General features: G+C 44.7%; 1 protein-coding gene across 2 annotated transcripts in view; it reads right to left on the reverse strand.

The window, feature by feature from the left end:
- The window catches only part of HGD (homogentisate 1,2-dioxygenase), a 161,560-nt gene that overhangs the window by 49,413 nt on the left and 87,862 nt on the right, over positions 1-24,285 (reverse strand). For both annotated transcript variants that reach the window (XM_069202700.1, XM_069202701.1), the window contains exons 2-4: positions 20,230-20,301; positions 17,822-17,910; positions 14,752-14,857 (exon numbers count right to left, since the gene is read on the reverse strand). In XM_069202700.1, coding sequence (XP_069058801.1) covers positions 14,752-14,857; positions 17,822-17,910; positions 20,230-20,301 — 267 coding nt within the window. The remainder of the gene's footprint in view (positions 1-14,751; positions 14,858-17,821; positions 17,911-20,229; positions 20,302-24,285) is intronic.

Genomic DNA, 24,285 nt, shown 5'->3' on the forward strand with positions numbered 1-24,285 from the left:
CCACAGCTCCATCCCCAGACACATGAACAGGTATGCTTCCACCCACTAGAATGTGACATCACAGGTGTGTTTGTTGACCCCTGGTATGATGGAGCACACAGGAGGTGATACTACTGTGGTCCCACAGTTTGCCGGGTGACCTGCTCATCATTTAACCTGCTTGCTGCAGTGACAACCTAAAGTGGCGGGAAACCCTCTCCAGTCATAAACAGACATTCATTCTCTATTCATACAACTGTGTTACTTATATAGAGCTTTTACCATAACACATTCATAGGACCATTTCTATAATATCTCTGCGCTTTAACCCACTAAACACTGCTGGATCACCCATGCAAGGTTTCAGTGCTGGACTTAACAAGTAACAGAGAAGAAACAGAAAGGTTTCCTTACGAGAGGGTTGCAATGCATGCTGCCTAAGTTGTTAAGCAGAATATTAAACTGAAGTCATGGTTCTCTTTTTAAATTATGTTTTGCATCAAAATCTTCTCAAATTCCATTTTTTCTTTACAATCATGATTTTGAAGAAGCCAGAAATTGGGATATGTTTTTTAAATCTGTTGTCTTAGCTTGTAAAAGGTAGCTCAGTCTGTTATGGTCTCACTCCTACTATCTGTGTGTCAGCAGGTCGCTTTTGTAAATGTATTTATATAGCGCTTACTACCCTTGACGGGTCGTTGAAGCACTATTTGGCGAGTAGCATGCTACTCCAGCAACCCAAAGGATTAGTGGGGGATCAGTATAGGGAAATATAAGTTGTTAATTTGAGGGGGGACATGTGAGTCTGTTAGTTTGATTGGATAGGATAAAGTTGGGCTATAGTAGGGAAGAGTCTAGATAGTGTTATTTGGGAGTTCATATTAGTTAGGTGTGGTTTAGGATGAGTCAAAGGATGGATAGAGGAGAGAAGAGTCTAGCAACGGTTACCAGGGAGATCATCGTAGTAAAATGAGGTTTGGGGTGAGTCAAGGAGGGATAGAGGAGGGAAGAGTCGAGATCATAGTAATAGAATGAGGGTAGGGATGATGGAGGTAGAGGATATACTGAGAGAGGTATAGGATGAGATATAGTGTAGTGAACTGGAGAGAGTTTACCTTTTTTTCTACAGTAAGAGTAAAGTAATAAATAATAGATATATAACATAGAAAGGGTATACATTTATTAGGAAAATACTTAAGGAATATAAAATTGCATTGCACAAAGTTACATACATTCAAGTATGGATAGATAGTTACAAATTCAGACTTTCAGGTGTTGCTGTACGTAAAAGGTATTAGATTTGTGTATTTTTATATATATTCTTTTTATTAATTATGGTAGGGCAGACTCAGCTTACTGTCCCAGCGAAATCAGCAACAATCATTACAATGAATAATAACAGCCCTAGAAAATGGTAAATGTAAAGCTGTGGAACATAGGGCTACATAAATAAACCACATATCACATTCACCTACTCATTATTTACTAAAATGCTTTTCTTAGTGGCCATTTTTAATTCTATGTCAGGACCGGAGGCGGGGACTATACATTTTCCTCTTCACTTTGTCAGCCTTCAAAGAGTATATAGGTGAATTAAAAAATACATATTGCATGAATCATTGTCCAATCAGATAACAGTCCGATGAATTTATGTATGTGACGTCCCTTCCTCTTCCTTCTTCTTCACTGCTCATCAGTGAAGTCTCTGCCTTCTATTACGCGCGTAACTGTTGGGCATGCATTGTGTCTAAATTATAACATTTTGCCTGCCCTGCGATCACCACTCCTCACCCGCTATTGTTTCAAACTCTATAGCTTGCTGCAGCAATAATTTAGGATCCCCGCGCGGTAGGTTTCGGCCTGAGTGCATCCACCGTACTGTGCCGGTCCTCCAGGTTGTGCTTTTTCACGCCGGCTGACGGATCTGTCAGGCGCGCTGCTGCTGCCTGCCACACCGGCTGCCCAAAGTGCTCCTACAGACTTGCGCTCCGTGAGGAAAGCACTGCTAAGGTTCCCATTTGGGATTTCTTCAGTGCTTTCCCGCCAGCCCCCCCAGGAACACCGCTACGCAGACTGTGCTTCGCCGAGCGCTTCGGCAAGACAGGTCGGCCACAAGGTTCATTAGTCTAACTAAAAGAGCACAAGTGGGGGGCTGCCCAAGGAACATTATTGTACTCCTGTGCTCACACCCTTTAATAAGAAATATGGAATCCAGCCCCCCCAGGACCATGAATATGCCTCAACGCAGGAGGCTAGAGACAATTGGCCTCAGTGCTGGCCCGCAGAAGTTGACAAAGCCCTTTCACAAATGATCTCCAGGGCTCTCGCCAGCCCTGCAAAACCAAGTAAACAAACCGGCAAAAAGCATTCCTGAGGTTTTCAGTGATGCTACATCCTTGGGTACAGGACCCAGCGGAATGTCTTCAGGGGGTAAAGAGGCCACCAAGCATGAAGCGGGACACCTAGAAGATTTCAACAAACTTTGGGAAACCTTCTGTAAGAGTGTGCACACACTCAAAAACGTACCCCTCCCAGGTGGAAGACCAACCAGCTGAAAACAGTGACTTTGGCGCACCAAATCCAGACCCTGACTCCAGGTCCTCCGATTCGGATGGGGACTTGTCCTCAGATGAGGAAGGGGACTCAGTCAGACCTTAGTGCCGGGCTCCACAGCCTCTGAAACCCAGGACAGAGACGCAGGACAGTTGGATATGTTTGATCCAGAGGGCATATATCATCCCAGGTCTTCAGAATGGACCCCCGACAATAAAGTGGCCAAATACGTGGCAAGATCCGCCAACCCATAGAAATGGAAGTGAGAGTGCGCCCAAGAGCGGAATGCCCTAGGCCGGCACTGAGTGGAAAGGTGCCAGCTGCGCCAGAGGTCAATGCCAAGATGTGTACTTTCTTTAGTAAGTACAAGCGCAATGCTAAGAAGAGCATCAACTTTTCCTGGAGAGCGTGACAGGACAACTTCCTGGACATGCTTGGACCACTCACCAAGATCATAGAACTGGCGGAACAAGCCAAGCAAACAGTAACCCCTATGTCTACTGAAATAGTAGCCGGTGGGGCTCACTGGGCCGACTGCCTCCTCAGCAACACAAACTGTAGGCGGTAGCGACTTCTGAGGCCGGTGCCATTGTGCAATGCAACCTCTTTGGCGAACCATTCATCGAGGAACTGGGGAAATTCGTCTCTACATTTTCAGTCCTTGAGACCCATCAAAAAGATCTTCCCTGGGAAGGTTTTTGCAGGGGCCAGAAGAGGTAGGGACACTCCTCTGGCCAGTCATATCCATAAGGTCCCTCCAAGAGCCAGTCAAAATGAAACAATAGATGGAAAGACAGTTGACAAGGACCTTTCTACCCAAACTGGGGTTCCGGATGAGGAAAAGGCTACAGAGGTGGCCGAGGCAACAAACACTCCCAGAGAGGAAACTCTGGTAAGCAATTCCCTTTCTTTTCCCTCAAAACCTAGGGGGGAAACTAAGGTTATTTTCTCACAATTAGGAGAAGATCATGTCACTTTTTTTTTTCAAGACGTGGGTCCTTCAGACAGTCAGGGGCTACCACATAGAGGTTCACATGACCTTGGTTCAGGTGGGGCACCCTCGACCTCTGTTTTTTCCAGCTGAAGAATCACACATGATAGATGCAAAGGTAAGAGACCTTCTGACAAAAGGAGCAGTTCACAGATCACCCACACAGGTTAGTGAGCAATCTGTTTTTGGATCAGAAGAAAGACAACGTTTTCAGGCCAGTCATCAACTTAAAAGTGTTCCCCGAGTGGCTGGTATATTGACATTTCAAGATGGAGGGCATTCATCTTCCGAGGGATATGCTTCTGACGGACAATTGGATGGTACGGTTGGACCTCAAGGACGTCTACCTTTCAGTGCCCACTTACCCTCTACACTGGAGATTTCTCCAGTTCTCTTTGCAGGTCTCCATATATATGAATTCCTGACTACCCGTCGGTCTATCATCAGCTCTGTGGTGCTTAACCAAGCTACTGTGAACAGTGGTGGAGGCCCTTTGCACAAGGGGGGTACATATGATCATACACCTAGACGACATCCTCCTAATGGATCAGTCTCAAACCCACCTCATCTACAATTAGAACATGACTATTGCATTACTGCAAGATCTGGGCTTTGTTATCGATGAAAACAAATCAGAACTGAATCCCGGTTTTCTCATCAACTCAGTCGAAGCTACCCTGAGTCTTCCAACCTCCAAGATATTCAGGATGAAGAAGGAACTAAGAATAGTCCTGAGATTAGACAGAATTTAGCTAAAACAATTGACCCGAATAGTGGGACTCCTCTCGTCCTCAATCCAGGATATATTCCCGGGGCCTGTACACTAATGAGCCCTACAGAAACTGAAGGTGAGCCACCTTCAAAGGGACTAACTTACTCAGAACTGATATCTCTGTAAGCAGAAGCCAAGACGGAACTACAGTGGTGGATCGACTTCATGGAAGCCTGGAATGGGAGAGCGATCTTCCGAGCAATGCCAGACATGGTCATAGAATTGGATGCCTGCCGTCAGTGTCAGGGGGCCAGATGTGGTGAAATCTCTGTGGGAAGCAGATGGTCAGAGGAGGAACTGGATCTCCACATCAATTCCAGACTCCTAGCAGGTTCATTTGCAATCAAGTTTCTAACCAACGATAAGGTGTCCTGCTGAGTCCTGCCCGAAGATGGACAATATCTCATCAGTACAATATGTCAACTGACTGTGAAGGACGCTGTTGAAGATCCTGTCAGACCTCACAAAGGACTCCTGGCATTACTGCCTACTGAAACAGATCTTGGTAACAGCGGAATACCTCCTAGGCATCAGCAACACAGTCGCAGACTGGAACTCCAGGAACTTCTTGGACAGCAGCGACTGGCAACTGGACCGCAACACACTCCTGGCCCTCATGAACAGATGTGGACTGTGCAACCTGAATCTCTTCACATCCAGATTGAACCAACAACTTCCTTGATTCGTGAGTTGGTGTCTGGATCCGGAAGCCGCAGCGTTGGACGCCTTTCCCCAGGACTAGTCACAAAATCTCCCATATGCCTTTCCACTGTTCATGATGATTTCTCAAATAGCGGCTCAGGTTCAGAAACAGAGAGCATCGCTGGTCTTGGTAACTCCAATCTGAAGGTCCCAGGTCTGGTTCCCATCTCTGTTGGAGCTATCCAAGGACCTCCCAATTTCACTACCCTTGTTCAAAGTTTCAAAGATCCTTGGGGACATCTTCATCCTTTGGTCCCTCAAGACTCCTTATCCTCATGGCATGGAGGATGTCAGGCGAGGCTGGAAGGACAACCACCTTTCATATGAAGTTACTGACTTCATCCAACAATCGTGGGCCTCGGGCACCACCAAGAGATACCGTTCGGCCTGGAAACTATGGCATTGTTGTTATCTGGAAAGACAGTTGACTCCCCTGGGGGTGGAAGTTACTCACGTGGTGAACTTTTTAGCCGAAAAAGCCCAAGCAGGTTTGGATTATAGAACAGTGAATTCCTTCAGATCGGCCATCTCAGCCAGTCACTACACCATTGACAATGTGCCACTGGGAGAACACCCTAAACTCATGAAAGGGATTAGGCTCAGCAAACCACCGGAACCTAGCTATTCAGGTTTGTGGGATGTCAATTTGGTTCCGTGAATCCTTCTGAGTTGGCAGGACAATCAACACCTGTCCAGGAAAGAGCTTTCGTTGAAACTGGCCATTCTGTTATGCCTAATATCCTGCAAAAGAGTGCCAGACCTGAGAGCTCTGGATATTCCAGCTAGGGTATTCACCCCAGATGGGGTTACCTTTATAATCTGTAGAAGAACTAAGGCCAATACCAGGTCAGTATCCTACCTGCTTTTACAGATAACCCTAAATTGTGTGTGGTAAAATGTATTAAAGCATACGAGGAGACGACAGGCGATTCCAGACCCTCAGGTGAGAGACAATTGTTAATCGCTCTCAAAATACCATTTAATGCGGTTTCTTCACCCTGCATCGCCAGGTGGGCAAGATGGGTTATGACGGAAGCCGGAACTGATGTGAGAAAATTTGGTGTGCATTCCACGAGGGGCTAGAAGACATTATGAATGTGACAGACTGGTCATCTGAATAAACTTTCAAGAAATTCTATTTCAAACCTATTTCAGATGCCACAGACCTTGTGGAGAGTAATCTTTGAACATACACAATCTTCGCCTCCGGTCCTGACATAGAATGAAAAATGTTCTAGCTAACAAGAAGGAAATTTTCAGTTCCATTAAGGACATGGAGGTGAGGATTATCCCACCCAGAGATCTAAAGGATGATCTGGTGACCCTCCCAAATTACTTTGTTGCAGTAAGTATGATTATGGAGACGGACTCCAGTCTAAGAACTTATACTGTGATTTAATGGAATTACAAACTATTAACAATATGTTTTCTCTAACAAGATATATTTCAGATATCCAAGGGTTCATGGGATGTGTAGTGTACATTTTTCTATTTACTTATATGTTCTTGGAAGGCTGCTGTGACATTAAGGTGAAGAGGAAAATGCATAATCTGTGTCCTTAATATAATTGAAACTTTCCTTCTTGTTAGCTAGGAACATTTTCATCTTTGATGCTTCATTGAAAAAGTGCATATTTAAGGTCTGCTGAGAGCAACGTCATACATGATTTACATGCAATGAGCCTGGACCGTGTCGCTCTCCCTGCTGTGACATCTCTTCATGTCTTCCAGCCTGTCCTCCACCCTTAAAAGGCTGCTTTGCTATTCATCACTGGAGGCCAAAGACAAAGTGTGAGGCTGATGCCTTCATTATGTTGGGCTGGACGCAAGGGTGATAATTATCGCATCCGATAAAACCACACACCACTGGTGTTGGACTCCACCAGCTTCACAGCACAGCACTTCTTAAGAGATTTTCGCTAATAATGGGGAATAACATACAGATTTGGCGCGTACTGTCCCAGTAATACTGAGAAAATGTTTCACCTGTAGCAGTGGATGCAAACGTTATCGCGCCCAGTAATTACCGGGGCCACTGATAATGAGAATTAAATTAGAGCCCAGAAAGTGTAGAAAGGATTGATATTGGCAGACTAGGCATGTCCTGAGGTTCTTATCTTGCATTCCTATGTCGGTCAGCTTAACATGGCTGTGGAGCTGCAGTGTAAAATAAACAACACCAGTGTTACTGTTACAAAGACCCAATGACATCATTGGGACAATCTATCCAAAAGAGGCTCAGGTAACAGGGATGCCACTGGCTACCCACTGCCCAAGTATACCAAAACCTTACTGGCATAGAGTCAACATTCGTCCCCCAAAAAAATACAAAAAGAGTATTTTAATCAGGCACTACATAAACCCGATATCGGGACAGGGCTTGTGGGTGAGCTCGCAGATGATCACGAGGAAGCTGTCCACCCCCGTGTCCACGTCTGGAGTCACCCTCAACCCTTCACTCACACTGTCAAGCCTCTTCCTGGAATCTGAGTCAACTGACATCTGTTGGTGGCTGGAGCTTTCACTCAGATAGGGGGTCTCTACCTCATCTTTCTCAATCTTCTGGGGCCAGTCCTTCACAGGGAGTCACCTCGGACACCTGTATAAACCTCTTAAAGCAACTCACATTACGAGTCACAGAATCTTTATTATGACAGGTAAAGACCATGGTGCCTTTACTTGTACTACCTTCCAGGGTTCCGGTTCAAAAGGGAGCTGACATTTGCTACCCGGAGTGCGAACACGCAATGACAATATCTCCTACCCAAATGTCAGCCCGGGGGGCCCGCCGTTACTGACTCATAGCATCATTGTATCGACGCCACTGGGCGGTAAAAGAGCTTTCATTCAGGGGACAGGAGCCCATGTTGGGTGATGGGAGACAACATCTTGAACTGCAGACTAATACACAACTGACCAGATGTCTGACCTGCAGTGGCATGCGCTATCTGCCTGTACTCATGTACAAGAGTACAAGACCCATTTTATCTTATGGTGCTGGGTATGGGCAATGCGTATGGCTTTTGGTTACCATGCACATGGATCCTTCGGCCGCTCCATTTGCCTGAGGCCATCAGGAACCACTTTGACAAGTTTCTAGCTCTGGCCACTTGGCACAGGGGACACCCGTGCGCAAGGTCTCTACTTCCACATCAAGTAGATGGAACCCACACGTTGTTCCTTAGACGGATTTTTGTGCACACCACCCCTTGGTGGCCCCCGTGGGCCAACTGTATCATTTTGGGGCCCAGACTCTGAGGAATCACCAACAGATGTCCTCTTAACAAACACTGTTCTGCCAAAGCAACCAGTCCTTGCCTCACATTGTGTAGTGACACTAGAACTTGTTGGGCTTCCGATGTCTGGAGCAACAGATTCTGTTTTAGACTGTTCCAGTTGCCAGACCCGTACTGCCTCTAAAGCAAGTTGAAGACATTTGTCCTGCACAGTGGATCCAACAATGTTCTCCAGAGACATAAAAATGGAGGAGGACCTTTTGATAGTCAATTTGACACTTTCTCCTGTCTCCTATGCTTCTTGTTTGTTTTCAAACATGGCAGCACCCTGGTGTTTGGACAGATAATCGGCTGGATATGGTTGACAATGTCAAGTTAATATTCTTACAACTGGAGTGCCCATTTCTTAATGCGCAGCAGAGACTTGGAGGCAAATCCTTCAAATAACAGAACAAATGGTTTGTGATCCATGTATACAGTAAATGTGTGGCCATATGCATACAGAAGGAAATGACAGCAACCCCAATGCACAGCAGTGGCCTCTTTTTCAATCTGTGAATATCACTGCTGCATTGGTGTAAGGGTTTTCCTGGCATACACAATAGGGGCCCACTCCCCACATTTCTACAGCTGAAATAAGATGGCCCCTAGTCCTTTTGGGCTAGCATCCACAAACACTTCTATTAACCTTGGCAGGATCAAAGTAAGCCACGCTGGTGTCTGCAGACAAAGCTTATTTCATTCAGAGGAAATATTCTTCTTGCAACTCAGCCCAAACCCATGAAGTGTGGATTTAAGCAGATCGCTCTAAGTGTTGGTGAGCGTTGTGAGATTGCGGTTGAACATCCTGCAGTAGTTTACCCTGCCGAGGAAACTGTGCACTTCAATGACAAATGAGGGAGCACCGACTGCTTTGATGGCCTTTATTTTCTCTGGATTGAGGGCTACTCCTGCTCGGAAAGCTGGTAGCATTAAGAATCTGATGGAATTCTTCAAAAACTCACACTTTCCTTGATGCAGTCAGGCCGCTGTCCTGGAGCCTTTGAAGCAATCATCGCTGGCAATGTTCTTCCAAGCTCACATTGAGCGCCCCATGAAACCCCTACAGTACTTCCAGCATAAAATTCTGAAATTCCTTCCCTGAAGATCCCAAAGTTTAACAGCTTCTAGCAGCGCAGTCCCACGTGCATTAAGAAGGTTGTAATGTACCTTGACTCCAGAGCTAGGAGAATCTGATGGTACCATAGGTCATTCTTGGAGAACCAGAAGCACGCACTGAGCTCTCCCACAATGTCCTCAACCATGGAGGTGAGGTTTTATGGTAAGGTTGGGCAACCTCATGTTCATGAACATGCACATGTTCCGCAGATGCACATGTTTCCCAGTTGTTTGGGTTTCTTCATCACCACTATGGGTGTCATCCACGGCTGGGTCTCTTGATGGCCTTAATGATGTCTGTATCCTCCAACTGTCTCAGATCTTCATCCTCCTTAAGGCAGAGATGGAACACAGTTCATCTATGTCGCAAGGTCCTTCCCTTTTAAACAGCCAATCGCTGTGAGCAGTGCGGGAATCCCTTTAGCAGTTCTTTGAGTTCTGCATCGTAGACTTGGTGGGAAAACTGCACAAGGTGTAACTCTTTTTGATAGCTTAGGAGCATGCCGTGTCTGCTGTGAGTCACATATACCTTGGCTCCCACTATCTGTCCTTGGTGCTCAAGTGTTGTTGTAAATACTCCTACCAGTGGCAGCAGCATGACATGTCCATAGGCACATACTCATACTCAAGTGGGTTTCAGTGCAGGGGATCTTTCAGTTCATCAAAGGGTTGTTGTGCCATTACATTCATGGACACCCCTGTGTCTATAATTGAGGTGACAGGATTGCCTCTATAAGAATCTGGTATTTTAGAGCCGCCCTCGGCTGTAAGTATGCGCGTCATAGAGCATGCACAAACTTTCCTCGGTGTTGCCATTGTCCTTATCTGTGAGCTCCAGGCCAGGATTCATCGATATTAGGGCTCTCGCTGCCTGCTTGGAACACTCTTGCATGGCCCCTGTGGATCAAAATACCTTTGCAAACTGGTTCACCTTCCCATAGGCTACACACATTTTCCCCACTGCTGGGCATTCTCCTTGGTGCAGTGTCATGCCTCTACACTAGCCACACGGGTGCCAGGGTTGGTTACTCGCTTCCCCATTATTCCTCTCACTGGACCACTTCCCTACAAAGATCATCAAATCTGGATTGATCGACTTGTTGAGAACAGCTTCCATATAGAACACCCTGGCTCTGGACAGTTCCTTTGATCGCCCCTGGATGAGGATGTCAGCCAGTGACTTACCTGGTTCCTGGAGAATATACATCCTTGAATTATTTGTTCTCCGATTTCCTCTGGGTCATCTCTGAATGTGCAGGTGCTTGCCAACTCTTTGAAGAGAATGCAGAATGTTTTGATGGTTTCATCAGATTCTTATCTTGCTTGGCGAAAAACAAACCTGTCATAATCGGGACTCACTATTGGCTCAAAATGGGTGTTCAAGGAAGCTATCATCTTGTTGTACGTATGTGGTGGCCCTGCTTCATGGAGGGTCCGAGATATCTTGTAGACTTCAACCTCCGGCAAGTGAAGAAGGATGGTCCGTATTCTTTCAACGACGATGCCAGTAGTTGCAAAATACATGTTGAGGCGTTCCGCCCACAGTTTCAATTTAGGTGTTTGTGTCGAGAGGGGCCTGATATGACAAAAGCCTCAACCAGAATGTTCGCCAAGATGTCCACTGTTACTCTGCTGATGCCTGTCCATTTAGAGATGCCCCTTTCTTGTTTTTTGGTGCCTGATTTTAGTACTGGCAAAAAGAACAGATGATGGACAGTATGTTCAGCAATGCAAGCGTTCCCCCCCAGTCACAAAGATCTAGGTTTAATTAATCATTGTTTTGCCCACCACGCCACCCCAGTTTTGACCCAGCCATGTGCAAATCAATCTTGACCCTGCTCCCATGGGAACAGTCCAGCCCGAATTGCCGGGCCAGGTCCTCCATGGACCGGAAACAAGCATCCTGGGACTGGTTTCGGAGTGTCACCCCTCATCAGCCAGGCTAGCTTGAATCCAGTGGCGCAGTGAGCACAGGACCCACATCTGGGCATATCCTGGACACTTAGGACAAAAAAAGCAAAAAGAACAAATGATAGATGGAATGCTGAACAAATCAAACATTCAGACCCAGTCACAAAGATCTGGGTTTAATCCATTGTTTTGTTGCCCACCATGCCACCCCAGTTTGGGCCCTGCCATATTGAAGTCAGTCTTGACCCTGCTCCCCACTGGGGGTGAATGTTTGACATTGTTCAGCATTCCTTCCATCACTTGTTCTTTTTGCATTTAGTTTCAGTACTGATCACACCGATTTAATGTTCCTGGGCGCAGTTTGCATAAGTCCAGGATATGCTGCTTCAATATATCACTTAGCGGTTGCATGATGATGTTGCATAGCATAGCCAGGCCCCATATAGAAAGAAGACTCATCACTACAGATGAAAATGTTAAATGAGGAGCTAATGGGAATTTACAATCCTGCAAATGCATGTAGGAAGATGGAAGACAACTACAGTTAGGTCATCGCTATTCAAATGAGAACCTGCCCCCAATATGGCTAGCTGATACAGATAGTACCAGATGTAATTCAAGTCCCATTTTTTCTATCCTTTGTATAGCAATGGGCTTAGGTGCTCAACACTGCCAGCCTTCAGCTATTTCTACCAAATCATCTTGTGACTCTTTTGTCTAATTAACACACCTACCCCTCCATTACTTTTAAATTTGACACTCATTATTTAACTCTCTCCTTCAACATGCATTTGTCCTTCCACCTTCAAATCTGCTGCTGCTCCACCTTCCTTTAATAAATAAACTACAACCAATTTTTCCCAAACATACATTTTCTGATGTATCATTCAAAAACTACTGTGCTAATCTTATCTCTAGCGATCCTCTTTGTTCTTTTCAGCGTTGCTTCTGTTTTGGTATTACTTGATTTGGCAGCAGCTTTTGGTATAGTAGATGACACCCCTATTCCTTCTGCACTGTGGGTGTACCCCTCTCTTGTGAGCAATCCTACTACTCAGCTCATACTATGCCAAACTCCTGTTTCAGCTCCTACTTCTACATGTTATGGATTTCCAGATGGTTCTCTTTGTGTCCCGCTTGGGTACACTCGTATGCAGTCAATTCTCAAACAATATTTTCTTTTTCCTGCTTTTAATGCTTCTCTACATGAGAAACTGTTTGAAGGTCTTAAAAGCTATTCATTCATGGGTGGGTCGGCACTATCTTCAATCTTTATCCAGCAAAGATTGATATACTTCCTTTCCTAGCATCCTCCCTCTCTTTGCTTTAACTTGATCAATTGCGTAACCTCCTTTTATAACACCACACATTTTACAAGCTTCATGCCATTCACCGGTTATCACCAATTCCCTCTCCTCCCTGTCCTCTGTGTTCTCCTTTATTTTTCACAATCTCTTCCCTGTATCTCCAACCTAGTACCCTTCCCCTTTAATCTCCTTTTTCTGGTTCCCAGTGAGCTTTTTGTGATCAAGTTTACTTTACTTTACCAGGTTTATTTTGTTATGGGAAACCCTCTGCCAAATATTTTCATTCTATTTTTTTAATTCATTCTGACAATTCTTTATGTGTCATGAATTATAATATGTTTTCACACTAGTCCTATGATGAAACAAAGGGTCCATCACACAAATTTTCATTTTGAGCATTTTTCTTTTTGGTAATATTGCAAATTAGAAATTTTCCAGCCTGGTGTCGTCAGACTGCTAATTTGCAATTGGTTGTTTTCACCAAAATGAAGTACTGCCAGCCAGAGGCCACACTACCTCGTGTATACAACCTGCAGCACAGCTGTATGTCCACAATGCCACACAAATCAAACTTATGACAGTGATGGCGTAAGAGCTAGCTGTGCCGCAGGATCAACTGGTGTCCACAAATACCCACCCATCATATGCAGAACATATGTGTCACACTTCTATCCATGATAGGGCATGTATCAGATCAATGCAATCAATGGCATAAGTACCATGAGGCATATTTATAATTCCTTTGCGCCTTCAGAGCTTCACTTTATGAGACCCTCGGATGGCGCAAACTGCTATATCATATCTATAATGCCACGCAAAACCACTTTACCTGGCTTTGAATGTCCTCATAGATATGGAGTAAGGAGCAAATCGCAGCACTGACTTACTCTGCGCCCGGGAGGCATTTCATGAGCGTTGCGGTGGGCGTTCCCATGCACCAACCATGGATTTGGACGCTTCGCCAGATTTCCAAAACCACGTCAACCCTGGGATGCACAAAAACCTTATGGCTCCCGAAGTGAAGCATTATGAGGAGAAATATTTCCTCCTTGTTTTTTCTCTTTCCATGTGTGCTGCATTTTGAAGCACGCATAGAGGTAAACGCCTCTCAGGACTGTTTTTGTGTAATCCTGCCGACAACACAGGCACACTTGAACCAGGGTGCAAGGGTGCCTGCATTGCTGCTTGGCCGATGAAACAGCGCCAAAGCAGGGTAAAAGAGCAGGAATGCACCATATTGCATAAATACGGTGCATTCCTGCCCTTTCACTTTGGCGTAGTGACGTGCTGCGCTGCCCTACTGTCCATAAATGAGGACACAGGTGTGTTTGTGCGCCCAGGATTGTTCCCATTAGACTTGTATTAAGCATTCTAGAGTGTCTACAGAGCTTATGTATCAAACAATGTCAGCACTGTAAATCATGTTTCTGAACACAGAGGCCCAAGTATCGACCAAGAGTTCAGACTGCCCGTAGGCAAATCTGTTCTCTATAGGAGCTCTCATGTCAGAGATGAAGTGTGCCCCTAATATGTGTCTCCATGAGGCCTTTTGTTATGTTAAGAAATAGAGCACGCAAGTGACAAGCGTTGTAGTGGCAGGATTTAGGGCCAGATGTACGAAGTATTTTTCAAGTTGCAAACGGCCAGTTTGCGACTTGAAAAATGCTTTTTGGGAGTCGCAAAACCGGATCTTTGTACATGTGGCCCTTGATGTCTACAGGAGTCAGTCATCAGGCCAGATATCCCAATGAGTCAGTGCTCTCATCTGGCAGACAACCATGATTTTGAGACAAATGGTACAGTTCTTAATGTGAAGCTGGAATGACACACTGTGGAAACGTATAGTGTGCCCAGGCACATGCAAGCACAGTCAGAGCAGGCACATACCTGACCGCAATTACATTGCGATACAATAACACTGACCTACCAACACCATTTACATGACAAGGTATGTATACCCACTTCCCACGATGGACCAGGACAAAACTGTTTACTTGTATGCAAAGACAATAAAATACAGCACACAACTCTACACAGTTACAACAAATGAATGACCAGGATAGACACACTGGTGTGCAATCCCAAACACATCTGTGCTCATTTACATAAAGTACACAGACACTTGCACAGTAGCATCAATACCTGGTTGGGGTCTGGCTCCACTTCATCCCAGTTGTGCGTGAGGTTTTCTTGGCCCACCAGCTCAAAGGGCTTGTGACGCACTGACGGCAGAATACGATAAAGCCAGCTAGACAAAGCAAACACAACAAAAGATGAGGTTTGGAAGCTATGTGGCTAGTTGTGTGTCTAGTAGCTCAGTCTGCGATATATATGTGTTGTGTGGTGACATCTTCCACATTCACAAGCCATGACCCATCGTGATTGAGGCGTTTTGGAGTCCACAAATCAAAGCTGGATTTACATCAGTTGCTTCCGGAACCAGGAGCTTGGAACATTTGTCATGTGAAATAGTCAAGCTCTTTTCACATTTGTACCAAATAAATGCCCAATACTCTTTATGGTGCAATGCCTGGTGCATATGAAGACAATGTCTTCTTTAACCAGCTTCTTGTGCAAATAAAGACAGATGATGTGAACAATTCTGTGCTTTATAATATGAATTTTTCCCATGTGTTAGATTGTGGACTTTAGATTGTGCCCTTTCCTATCCTAACACTTGACAGTGGTGCTTGGTGGAGCTGAGAAACCACTGGGCTGAGTTCTGTCTGTATTCTCTTTCCATAAGAGGTGTGACCAGCGACAAGCCTCTGCAGAATGATCTCAGTGCAATGGCAGATGAGATGACAGCAGATATGCGTAAACTACAGGTGGTGTGGAACATGATGTCTAATGTGAGCACAGTCGCGCCTCACCAGCATATAAAAGATGCCATCTAGAAGGTAATTTAGAAGCAGCTTGCTAACAGCGAAGTATAACTAGAGGACAGTTCATTGGAGACGCAACTGATGCCCAATTACAAAGTGGAACTAACTTCAACTGCCTCAGGTTTCAGACAAAGCTGCAGCACTGCAACAACAAGGATCCAGGTGATGCTTGACAAACTCTATATTGTGGAATGTAATAATGTAGGCAGGAATATTCTGTCCAGAGTTGATTCAGCTACAGACGACACAAAGTCGCATGTGGGTCTGCAGACATATTGCAACCAGGCGCTTGTTAACAACAAAGAAAGGCTCCAGTAATTGGATGGTCCTCTGCCTGAAGGAACATGCAAAATGTTGTCCAACCAGGAAAGCCCCGCTCCCTCTGAGATGAAGGGTGATTCGCGGTCAGCGCGGTAAACTAGGCCATAGTGCTCCTGTGAATTATTTGCCTGTTTTGTGTGAAACCGTGAGATGCTGTGATACCTACCACATTCCTATTTTGTCCATCAGCGGCCTCCGTACCGCTAACACTGTTCAGTGACTACCTCCTCCTGTCTTGTTTACACTGATCCATTCTCTGCCCTTTCACCTCTACCCTTGTTGCTCTGTAAAGCCTTCATTGGGGTAAGATTGTGAGATCACTGCCCCAGCTCTTCCTTTCCTGGCCCGTGACTTCCAGATGACCCTTCATTACCTTTGACCAACATGACTGGCCTAAAGACTTTACAAAATATATCTTATTCGGACCCAAGCACTCACTGTAAAGCATCATTTCAATCCGTTCAATTGCATACCAATGTTACTGCAAGATGTGTTTACATGCTGCCACATAATTTCCAATACAATAGATTTGGGATTCCCAGCCGCAGAAATCTGGGGAACATTTTCGACAAGTGGAGCACAGATAAGTAACCTCATCCACAAAAAAGTCTTTAGGTCTCCCAAAACCAGGAGCCATATTACTGGCCTCAAGGCGGTCATTCTGACCGCGGCGGGCGGCGGTTGCCGCCCGCCATGCGGTTACCGCCGAATGACCGCACCGCAGTCAAAAGACCGCGGCGGTCATTCCAACTTTCCCGCTGGGCCGGCAGGCGACCGTCAAAAGGCCGTCCGCCGGCCCAGCGGGAAAGCCCCTGCAACGAGGCAGCCGGCTCCAAATGGAGCCGGCGGAGTTGCAGGGGTGCGACGGGTGCAGTGGCACCCGTTGCGATTTTCACTGTCTGCTAAAATCTTTGTGGGGCCCTGTTAGGGGGCCCCTGCACTGCATGGGCATGGGCAGTGCAGGGGCCCCCAGGGGCCCCACGGCACCCGTTCCCGCCATCCTGGTTCTGGCGGTGGACACTGCCAGAAACAGGCTGGCGGGAAGGGGGTCGGAATCCCCATGGCGGTGCTGCAAGCAGCGCTGCCATGGCGGATTCCCTGGGCCAGGGGAAAACCGGCGGGAAACCGCCGGTTCCCCTTTTCTGACCGCGGCTTTACCGCCGCGGTCAGAATAGCCCAGGAAGCACCGCCAGCCTGTTGGCGGTGCTTCCGCCGCCCTCCGCCATGGCCGTCATGGACCGCCAGGGTCGGAATGACCCCCCAAGTGTTTAAAAATACACCAGTTTGCGGTTCATGTGCCTCAGTTCATCATAGTCACCAGTTGTCTGGAAAATCTCTGCTTAGAGCTTGCAGGACATGGACCACCACAGGCCCTTGGGGTTGTCTCCGAACACTTGGAACAGCGGGGTTGCAGGTGCCTTGGGTAGTAGTTTTGAGCGTCCACTTGCCCAGACCCTTTAACTACGCTGATATTTTAGCATTTACTTCATGACGCTCCGACACATCCTACACTGTGATGTCATTTGTGATTGATGTACAATAAATGCATATATATTATATAGAGAAAGGCACCATTTATTTATGTTAAAAGTTTTATATAGCTCAAACATGACCCTTGAGGATATCAGAGCGCTTTACAAGTGATAAAAAATATGAAAAAAGAGGGACATACAGAACCAACTACAACATAATCAAGATCAATTTAGGATGTGGCAACTCCCCAATAGAGGGAGAGATCACCTCAAAGTCAAGTCCAACAAATCAAAAACATTATGATAAGAAGCGAGAGACAGACATGGGTGTCGTCAACGTGCTGTGACAGGCACGGAGAGACAAACTCAAGGGTTCCAGTGCAGTTCTACTCACAGTCTTCAATGTGCACATGTAACATGATTTATTTCCACACCATGACTGACATAGGAAGCAGAACGCCTTCCTCATTCCCTGAGGTACACTCCTTTGCAGTTATCTGATTGGACAAGGGTAGTATTATCAGTCAGACGTACCTTCTCTTGTTCGTCGGTCTAGGACAGGTGAAGGCCGAGCCAGAGAGCTGCTCTGCATAGAGGCCATAAGGACACACCTGGGGGCTGTTCTGAGGGAAACAGAGGAAGACAGATTTAGCATGTGGGCGAGCAATCTCTACTGAGTACGGTACTGGCCCCTACTCGCTCAGCAAAGGTAGGGGAGCTCTCAGTATGTGACATGCACAGGTCCAGAGTAATGAAGGAATACCGCCTGGATCACCCACCAGTCAACATTCAGTCACCCAAGTCTATTATTTGGTCTGAAGGATGTTACTATTATGACATTAAACCCTGTTTCTAATTTTCTGAAAATGCACCCCCCCCCACACTCCCCTCCAGACTTCTTTCAAGCTAACCAGGCAGACACTGGACTGAAGCTGCTGCTGAATACTAGAAGTGAGGGTGATGAGTAGGCTTACCAGTAATGCAAGCAGTTCATGCTAGTATTGAAGGTGACCATCTACAAATTACCACCATACCCTCTTACTTATCCCAGTAATCTCTACTCAGGTGTATCAATGCAGCGAGTGGGTTTCAACACCGTGCGAATCCCAAAATGCACAGACAAGAACCATTTCTGCAAGTACTGAATTCTTGCTTGCCGTCCCAACAAAAGATTCATCGTGCTACAGCTGGAAAGACACCGCCCAGGTATGACCACCATGAGTCCTCAAATTGAATCTGAAATTTAGTACAAAGTCACGAAAATACGTTCAAGGGGTTCCCTGTCACCCTACCATGGTAGAAGCATTACACCCCAAACCAGGAAGACAACATCTCTTTGGTAAACTAACTTCAAACCACAGAGACACTGTAAAACAACAGACGTGGTCTACCAGCTAAAGGCGTCCCAATGTAGTCTGATCCGGCGGAATGAGAGAAGCGCATATGGCTGCATAGGTAAGCACTGCGCCACAGTGCTGGGTTTTGTACCACTGGCCAAGAGGGAGGGAGTTGCCACCCCTTTGGTCATATGACAGCTACAGACAATCCAGGTCAACTTTGCTACTTGTTTATGTGCAAATGGAGCTACCACATCCAACTTAGTTCACCCACAGGGGAACAAAATTGACACATGATTTTCTTGACATCATGATCGAACAAATCAACTAACGCATTAGATTTATAGGGATGAGATTATTCCTGTACTTTCAAGTGGCATGAGACTCTTTTCTCAACTTTAATTGGGCCAGAGCCCTACTTAAAAGCCACACAGCTAGCCTACACATCATGGAGCTATGGGATTAATTTAGCACTAAACATTTTTTTCCAGGAATCTTTCCCTCATATCCCTCAGGAGGTATTTAGTGCACATAACACAGCGCAATGTACGGCCCATGAATCATCATTTATGCAGTGTGTGGCGTGGGGCCGTATAAGCGGAACACCATGGGTACTGGAGGTTGGAGAGAGTGGATGTACAGAACTCTGAAAGGAACAGCATGATTAGAGGAGATAAAGTCTGTACCAAAAGTACTGTAAGAAGCACAAACGTGTAGGGACATGTAGGAACTAGATGGAGCACCTCAAATGAAGCAGCTGGGAAGTACAAAAGATGGGCTGGTAGTCATAGGGATAAAAGAAGTGCAAAGTGTGAGAGGGTACAGAAAGTGGAGAAACTGCTAGTAATGCCAGCCGTGCAGGTACTAAGAGAAGTAGCATAAGTGTAGAAACTCAGAGTGAAAACTCAGATTGAAAGGGACTGGAAGTGGTGCTAAAAGTGCATGATCAAGGCAAGTCAGCAGATGTGCAGGAAATGGAAGGGACAAAACATTTGAAGGACCTTGGAGAAGTTTGCAGGATCTAGGAGGGGCAGCAAGAATGCAAAATATAGAAGGATAGAAGCTGGCAGCTGGCAGCTCCATTCTATGTCAATTCAATAAAATGATACCACTGCAACCCAAAAAGATGATCTCAAAGAGATGTAGAGATTTAGGTTGCTTTTTACTGAAAACAGCATTGCTACACATGACTTATGTTAGCCTTCGCAGTTGCAAGCTGGAGACCAATGCAACTCACTGACAAGCACTATATTTTCTTAAAGACCCTTTGTCGCAAACCTTTCGTTCTGAAACTTTTTGGTCTGAAGTATTAGGAGACAAGAAACCATTTTGAGTGAACATGTATTGATTGAACACCCCTAGGTTTTTGAGTCTGACCCATGATAATTGTTTAGGAATACAAGGCTGACTTAGTGTGCAGAGGTGCTCAAGAAAGAAAAGCAAGTGACTAGTCTGTGGTCACTGTACACATCTCTCTGAACCTGAGAACCAAGGAAGGTAAGACACAGGAGTTCAACAGTGCGGCCATCAACACAATGTAAGTACGCAGTCACCCGTGTGGCCTAACCTAGATACTGCCCCAGTCCCTCAAGTAAACGGCCATACCTGTCCCTCCGGTAAAGCTCCAGGGCAGCGCGGGTCCTCTGAGGATAGCTCATTACCAAATCCGGACAGGTACTAGGGAAGAAGAAAAGATGCAGGTTAGATTCTAAAGATGGTTGCCAAGTACTCAAATTAATACCACCAGTCAAGTGTTGGAGGTTTGAGGGGGTGGGGTGCTATGCAACATCACATGCATGATATTTGTGTAACATAACATATAATATATACAGCACCTCTTACTGAATTATATTAGGTTGTATCTGACTGTGTCAAGCTATCCAGCAGGTCTAAGAAATCAAATAGGGCTGCGCTGCTGTTTGCATTACTGTGTAATGCTGTGAATCTACAAAGCAACTGATGCAACCGGATATGATATTGTTGCATGTGCACGTGTATGGAAGCAGTCACAAATGCAACCAATAAAGTTATACATTGAGCCACAGTAAATGCTTGTACTCTACACTAAAACATCTGAGAGACACACACTCTTAATTAGTTAAAATGTTTTTTAACATTAACATATTTAGTCCTCACACAGATCGTGTTTGCCTGGCCTTGTCAGGTAATCCAGCAACGCAGGGGACCGAAACAACAAATTTTCATATAGATGGGACTCACTTAAGTATTGGGTCACACATTTAATGACCATCCTGCTATATCTTGTGTTCCCAAACAGGAGCATTCCAAATGTGTTCTCTTGTTTAGGTTTTTCTGCTAGTATGAACTTGTACTGGGCTGATCCATGGAGGGGCTTACGCTGAAAATAAGAACTGTAGTATTATTCCTCTGGTCATGACGAAGGCTTCTAAAATCATGTGCAGGAACAATAGGTAGACAACTTTCTTTGTCCTTTTGATATTTTCCGAATAATGCCTCATGTTTATATATTTTTTTTTTTTTACTATTTGGTCCTGCTTTATTGTTGTCAAAATAACTATGTCAGTCTATTTAAACTGGTGTAAGTAACTCTCAATGTCTTCTGTTGTATTTAGAAAATTAATAGTAGTCACTCGTACTGACTCGAACACAACACTTGACACCAACTTTTGTATACAATATTCTATGTGCAAATAAAAGTCCACTTTCTTATGAATTTAACAATTGGAAGACTTGTAACTCTTTCATTTTATAATTATTTTATATGTAAACAATAATTAGCTATGTTATATTAAATTAACATACACCCCACTTGTGTATTTCCCATTTGTAGTATCATTTAATTTGGTTTGTGTGCAACAAAACTGGGAGGTGCTATACATGCACATACTATAGATTGTTGTTATTGAAAATGAGCTTGTATTTTTTGGAATATTGAATTAAAAACACACTAGTTTCTGACCCGTTTATAGATTACCAGTGTCTGTATAAATGCTGGCCTTTTGGTAGGGCTGGGTCCAGACAGAGTGGGTCAACATCTCTCTGTTTACATGGCTCACCAAGGCCTATAAGAAAGGGAAGATGGACTACGCAAGCAATCAGCACCTTGTGAACTCACAGGTGGATGCAAATCACTTATACTGATGTTAAGTTTACCAATATTAGTTTTTAGTTTAATTACAAAAATAAGTAATTCTAGCAATGGTGCTCTTTCTCAACCACGTTTCAAACCATTATAATGTCAGGAGTTTGTATTATCCAACTCAGTTGGATTCACTTTACCACCCACAGAGGGATGAGAAGCTGAACTGATCTGCTAAGGGGTGAAACCCATCACCTACAGTTTATGTACACACATCTTTCTGTTAACAGCATGCATCCATTGATCTATTTTAATTTTTGAGATCCCCAGAAGATTGTTTCTCAAGCGTATATTTTTTGGCATCTGCTTTGTCAGTCACCCTGGAGAAGCCGGTGAGTCTTCAAAAGTCAGAAGGACTTCATTTTTTATTAGGATGTTTCAATTTTTTAGGAAAACTAATACATTTTAATAGTCATATAAAATGTTGTCAGCAACATGTCTGCTAACTGACGTCCTGTGTTGTCACTTTTACACAGTAATGAAATTAGTAAAACAGCTGAATGGTTCAGTACACCAGCAGCAGAGGTTTCTACCGCTGCCAAAACCACAACCATAAACTTGGTCAAGCCACGGCAGTCATTGGTCCATAATGAAGAATCGATTTGTAGCATTAGTTTGTCTATGAACACATAACCGGGCACTAACTAGACTTTAAAAGTACATTGATAGGGCCACTCAGCTGTTCCATTGTCTATGTAGATAACCTGTGAACATGAAAGACACCCCTTGCCACTCTTCAGCATGCCCAGCACTATTGTTTACCAACTAAGGTTGGACAGAATTTATATTCCACCAGCAAAGTTGAGAGTAGCTGAGATCCATGCAAATTCATAAGGCTGAGAAGTTTGTTACTTCAAACAACTTTTCACAGAAGACTTTTTCAGCAATGATGGGATATGCTGTCTGTTGCTTCTCCTGAAAACCAACTTTTTATCATATCATCCACATTAATTTTTGAAAGGCCTTCACCAGTTTGATGCTGTTTGGAAATTAAAATAAAATCACAAAATTGATGAAGTCCAGTTTTACTAACTTTGCATACCCATACTCCTAAAAAAACAAATTGAGGGCATGGGGTGGATGAGGTTGGTGGGAGTCTGGTTGCAAATTGCCAGAAGGTGAAGCAGACTGGAATGGAAACAGTTAATACATTATTCATCAATTAATGTATAACTTAATAAATTATAAAGATTAGAAAATTATATAATACTCATGAAGTCAGTGACATGGTTTCACATTGTGCTTATGTTTTTAACGTCAGAGGGAACTTTCTATTGACTTTACATTATCATCTCAGAAGCACATCTCAACCATGGATAAAGCCATGGATTAGTCTAACATCCTGACATGCTCGGATCTTGTTCCTTGACTCCCCAAGGTGAGCTTTTCTAGCCCTTTCAAAGTCACATAACCCTTGAGGGATATGTGTCCGATAAACTAAAAGCAGCCCAAAAGAAGTTGTCAATTGATCTTACTTGAGAAAAGAGTCTTCTTAGACACACCAAAACAACTCACTTCCTTACTAGTGTACAGACAAGAGCAATGCTGCTCCTGAGAAGAGGAAGAGGCGTGATAAAATTATAACATTTCAGTAGAATTGAAAATACAGGAAAGAATGTTGCTGTAAATCATTGAAAAATAAAATATTTCATTATATAAGGGAGTAGGAGTGGTGGCTCTTCAGTAGATAAAGCATCAGGGTGTGATTCAGTGGAGGGCCATATTAAGGGCCCCACAACTGAACAGAGGGAGCCTTGCTTGATATCCTTTGTGTGACTCGGCCCAATTAGCAGAGAGATTAGTTATTGCCTCCGCCTTGGCCTATAATGACTAAAATGGAGGTGATCCCACAAGTTAGGGTCTGATTTAGAGTTCGGGGGAACAAGTATTTACTCCATCAGGGTGATGGAGTATAGTACTCTCTCAACCTGAGTATGTACCCACCTTGCAAGTTTTGAGATGTCTGCTGGCCCAGCCGACATCTCCTGCATTTACAGGAACCGGTGTCACGGCACTTCCTATAAATGCATTAAATGTTTGACAGGCAGCTCTGCCAGCAAGATGGAGCTGTGCAAAAAACTTTCAACTATTTTTTTAATTTTCTAAAAGAACATCCCAAAGCGTGATTTTCTTTTTGAATTTTTTTTTTTTTTAAAACAATGACCTCCTCAACATGGGAGTCTTCTTTCATGGTGTGAGAGTCACTTTACAGTTTTCACTGTCCCTCACCGCCAGGTTTTACCTGGCGTGAAGGAGAGGGAAAACCAGACATCTGTCCGCCGGATCTGAACAGGGTGGGCGGACAACTGTCCAACACCCCTTACTCTGTCAGGCCGTCAGAGGTGTATGTCAACAGCCGAGACGTTGACATACTGAAGGTCCGCCCGACTCTAAATGAGGTGGGGAAACTTAAGTTTGGAGGAGAGGGTACTCCGCCATAATTGCGCAGAGTACCCTCTCTGACAAACTATAAATCAGGCCTTTAGTTTAGGGTGACAGATCATCACCAGTTTAATGCATTACCGCCATGTCTAAAATCT

The sequence above is a fragment of the Pleurodeles waltl genome, chromosome 8, assembly GCF_031143425.1.
Source record: "Pleurodeles waltl isolate 20211129_DDA chromosome 8, aPleWal1.hap1.20221129, whole genome shotgun sequence".
Classification (NCBI taxonomy): Eukaryota; Metazoa; Chordata; class Amphibia; order Caudata; family Salamandridae; genus Pleurodeles; species Pleurodeles waltl.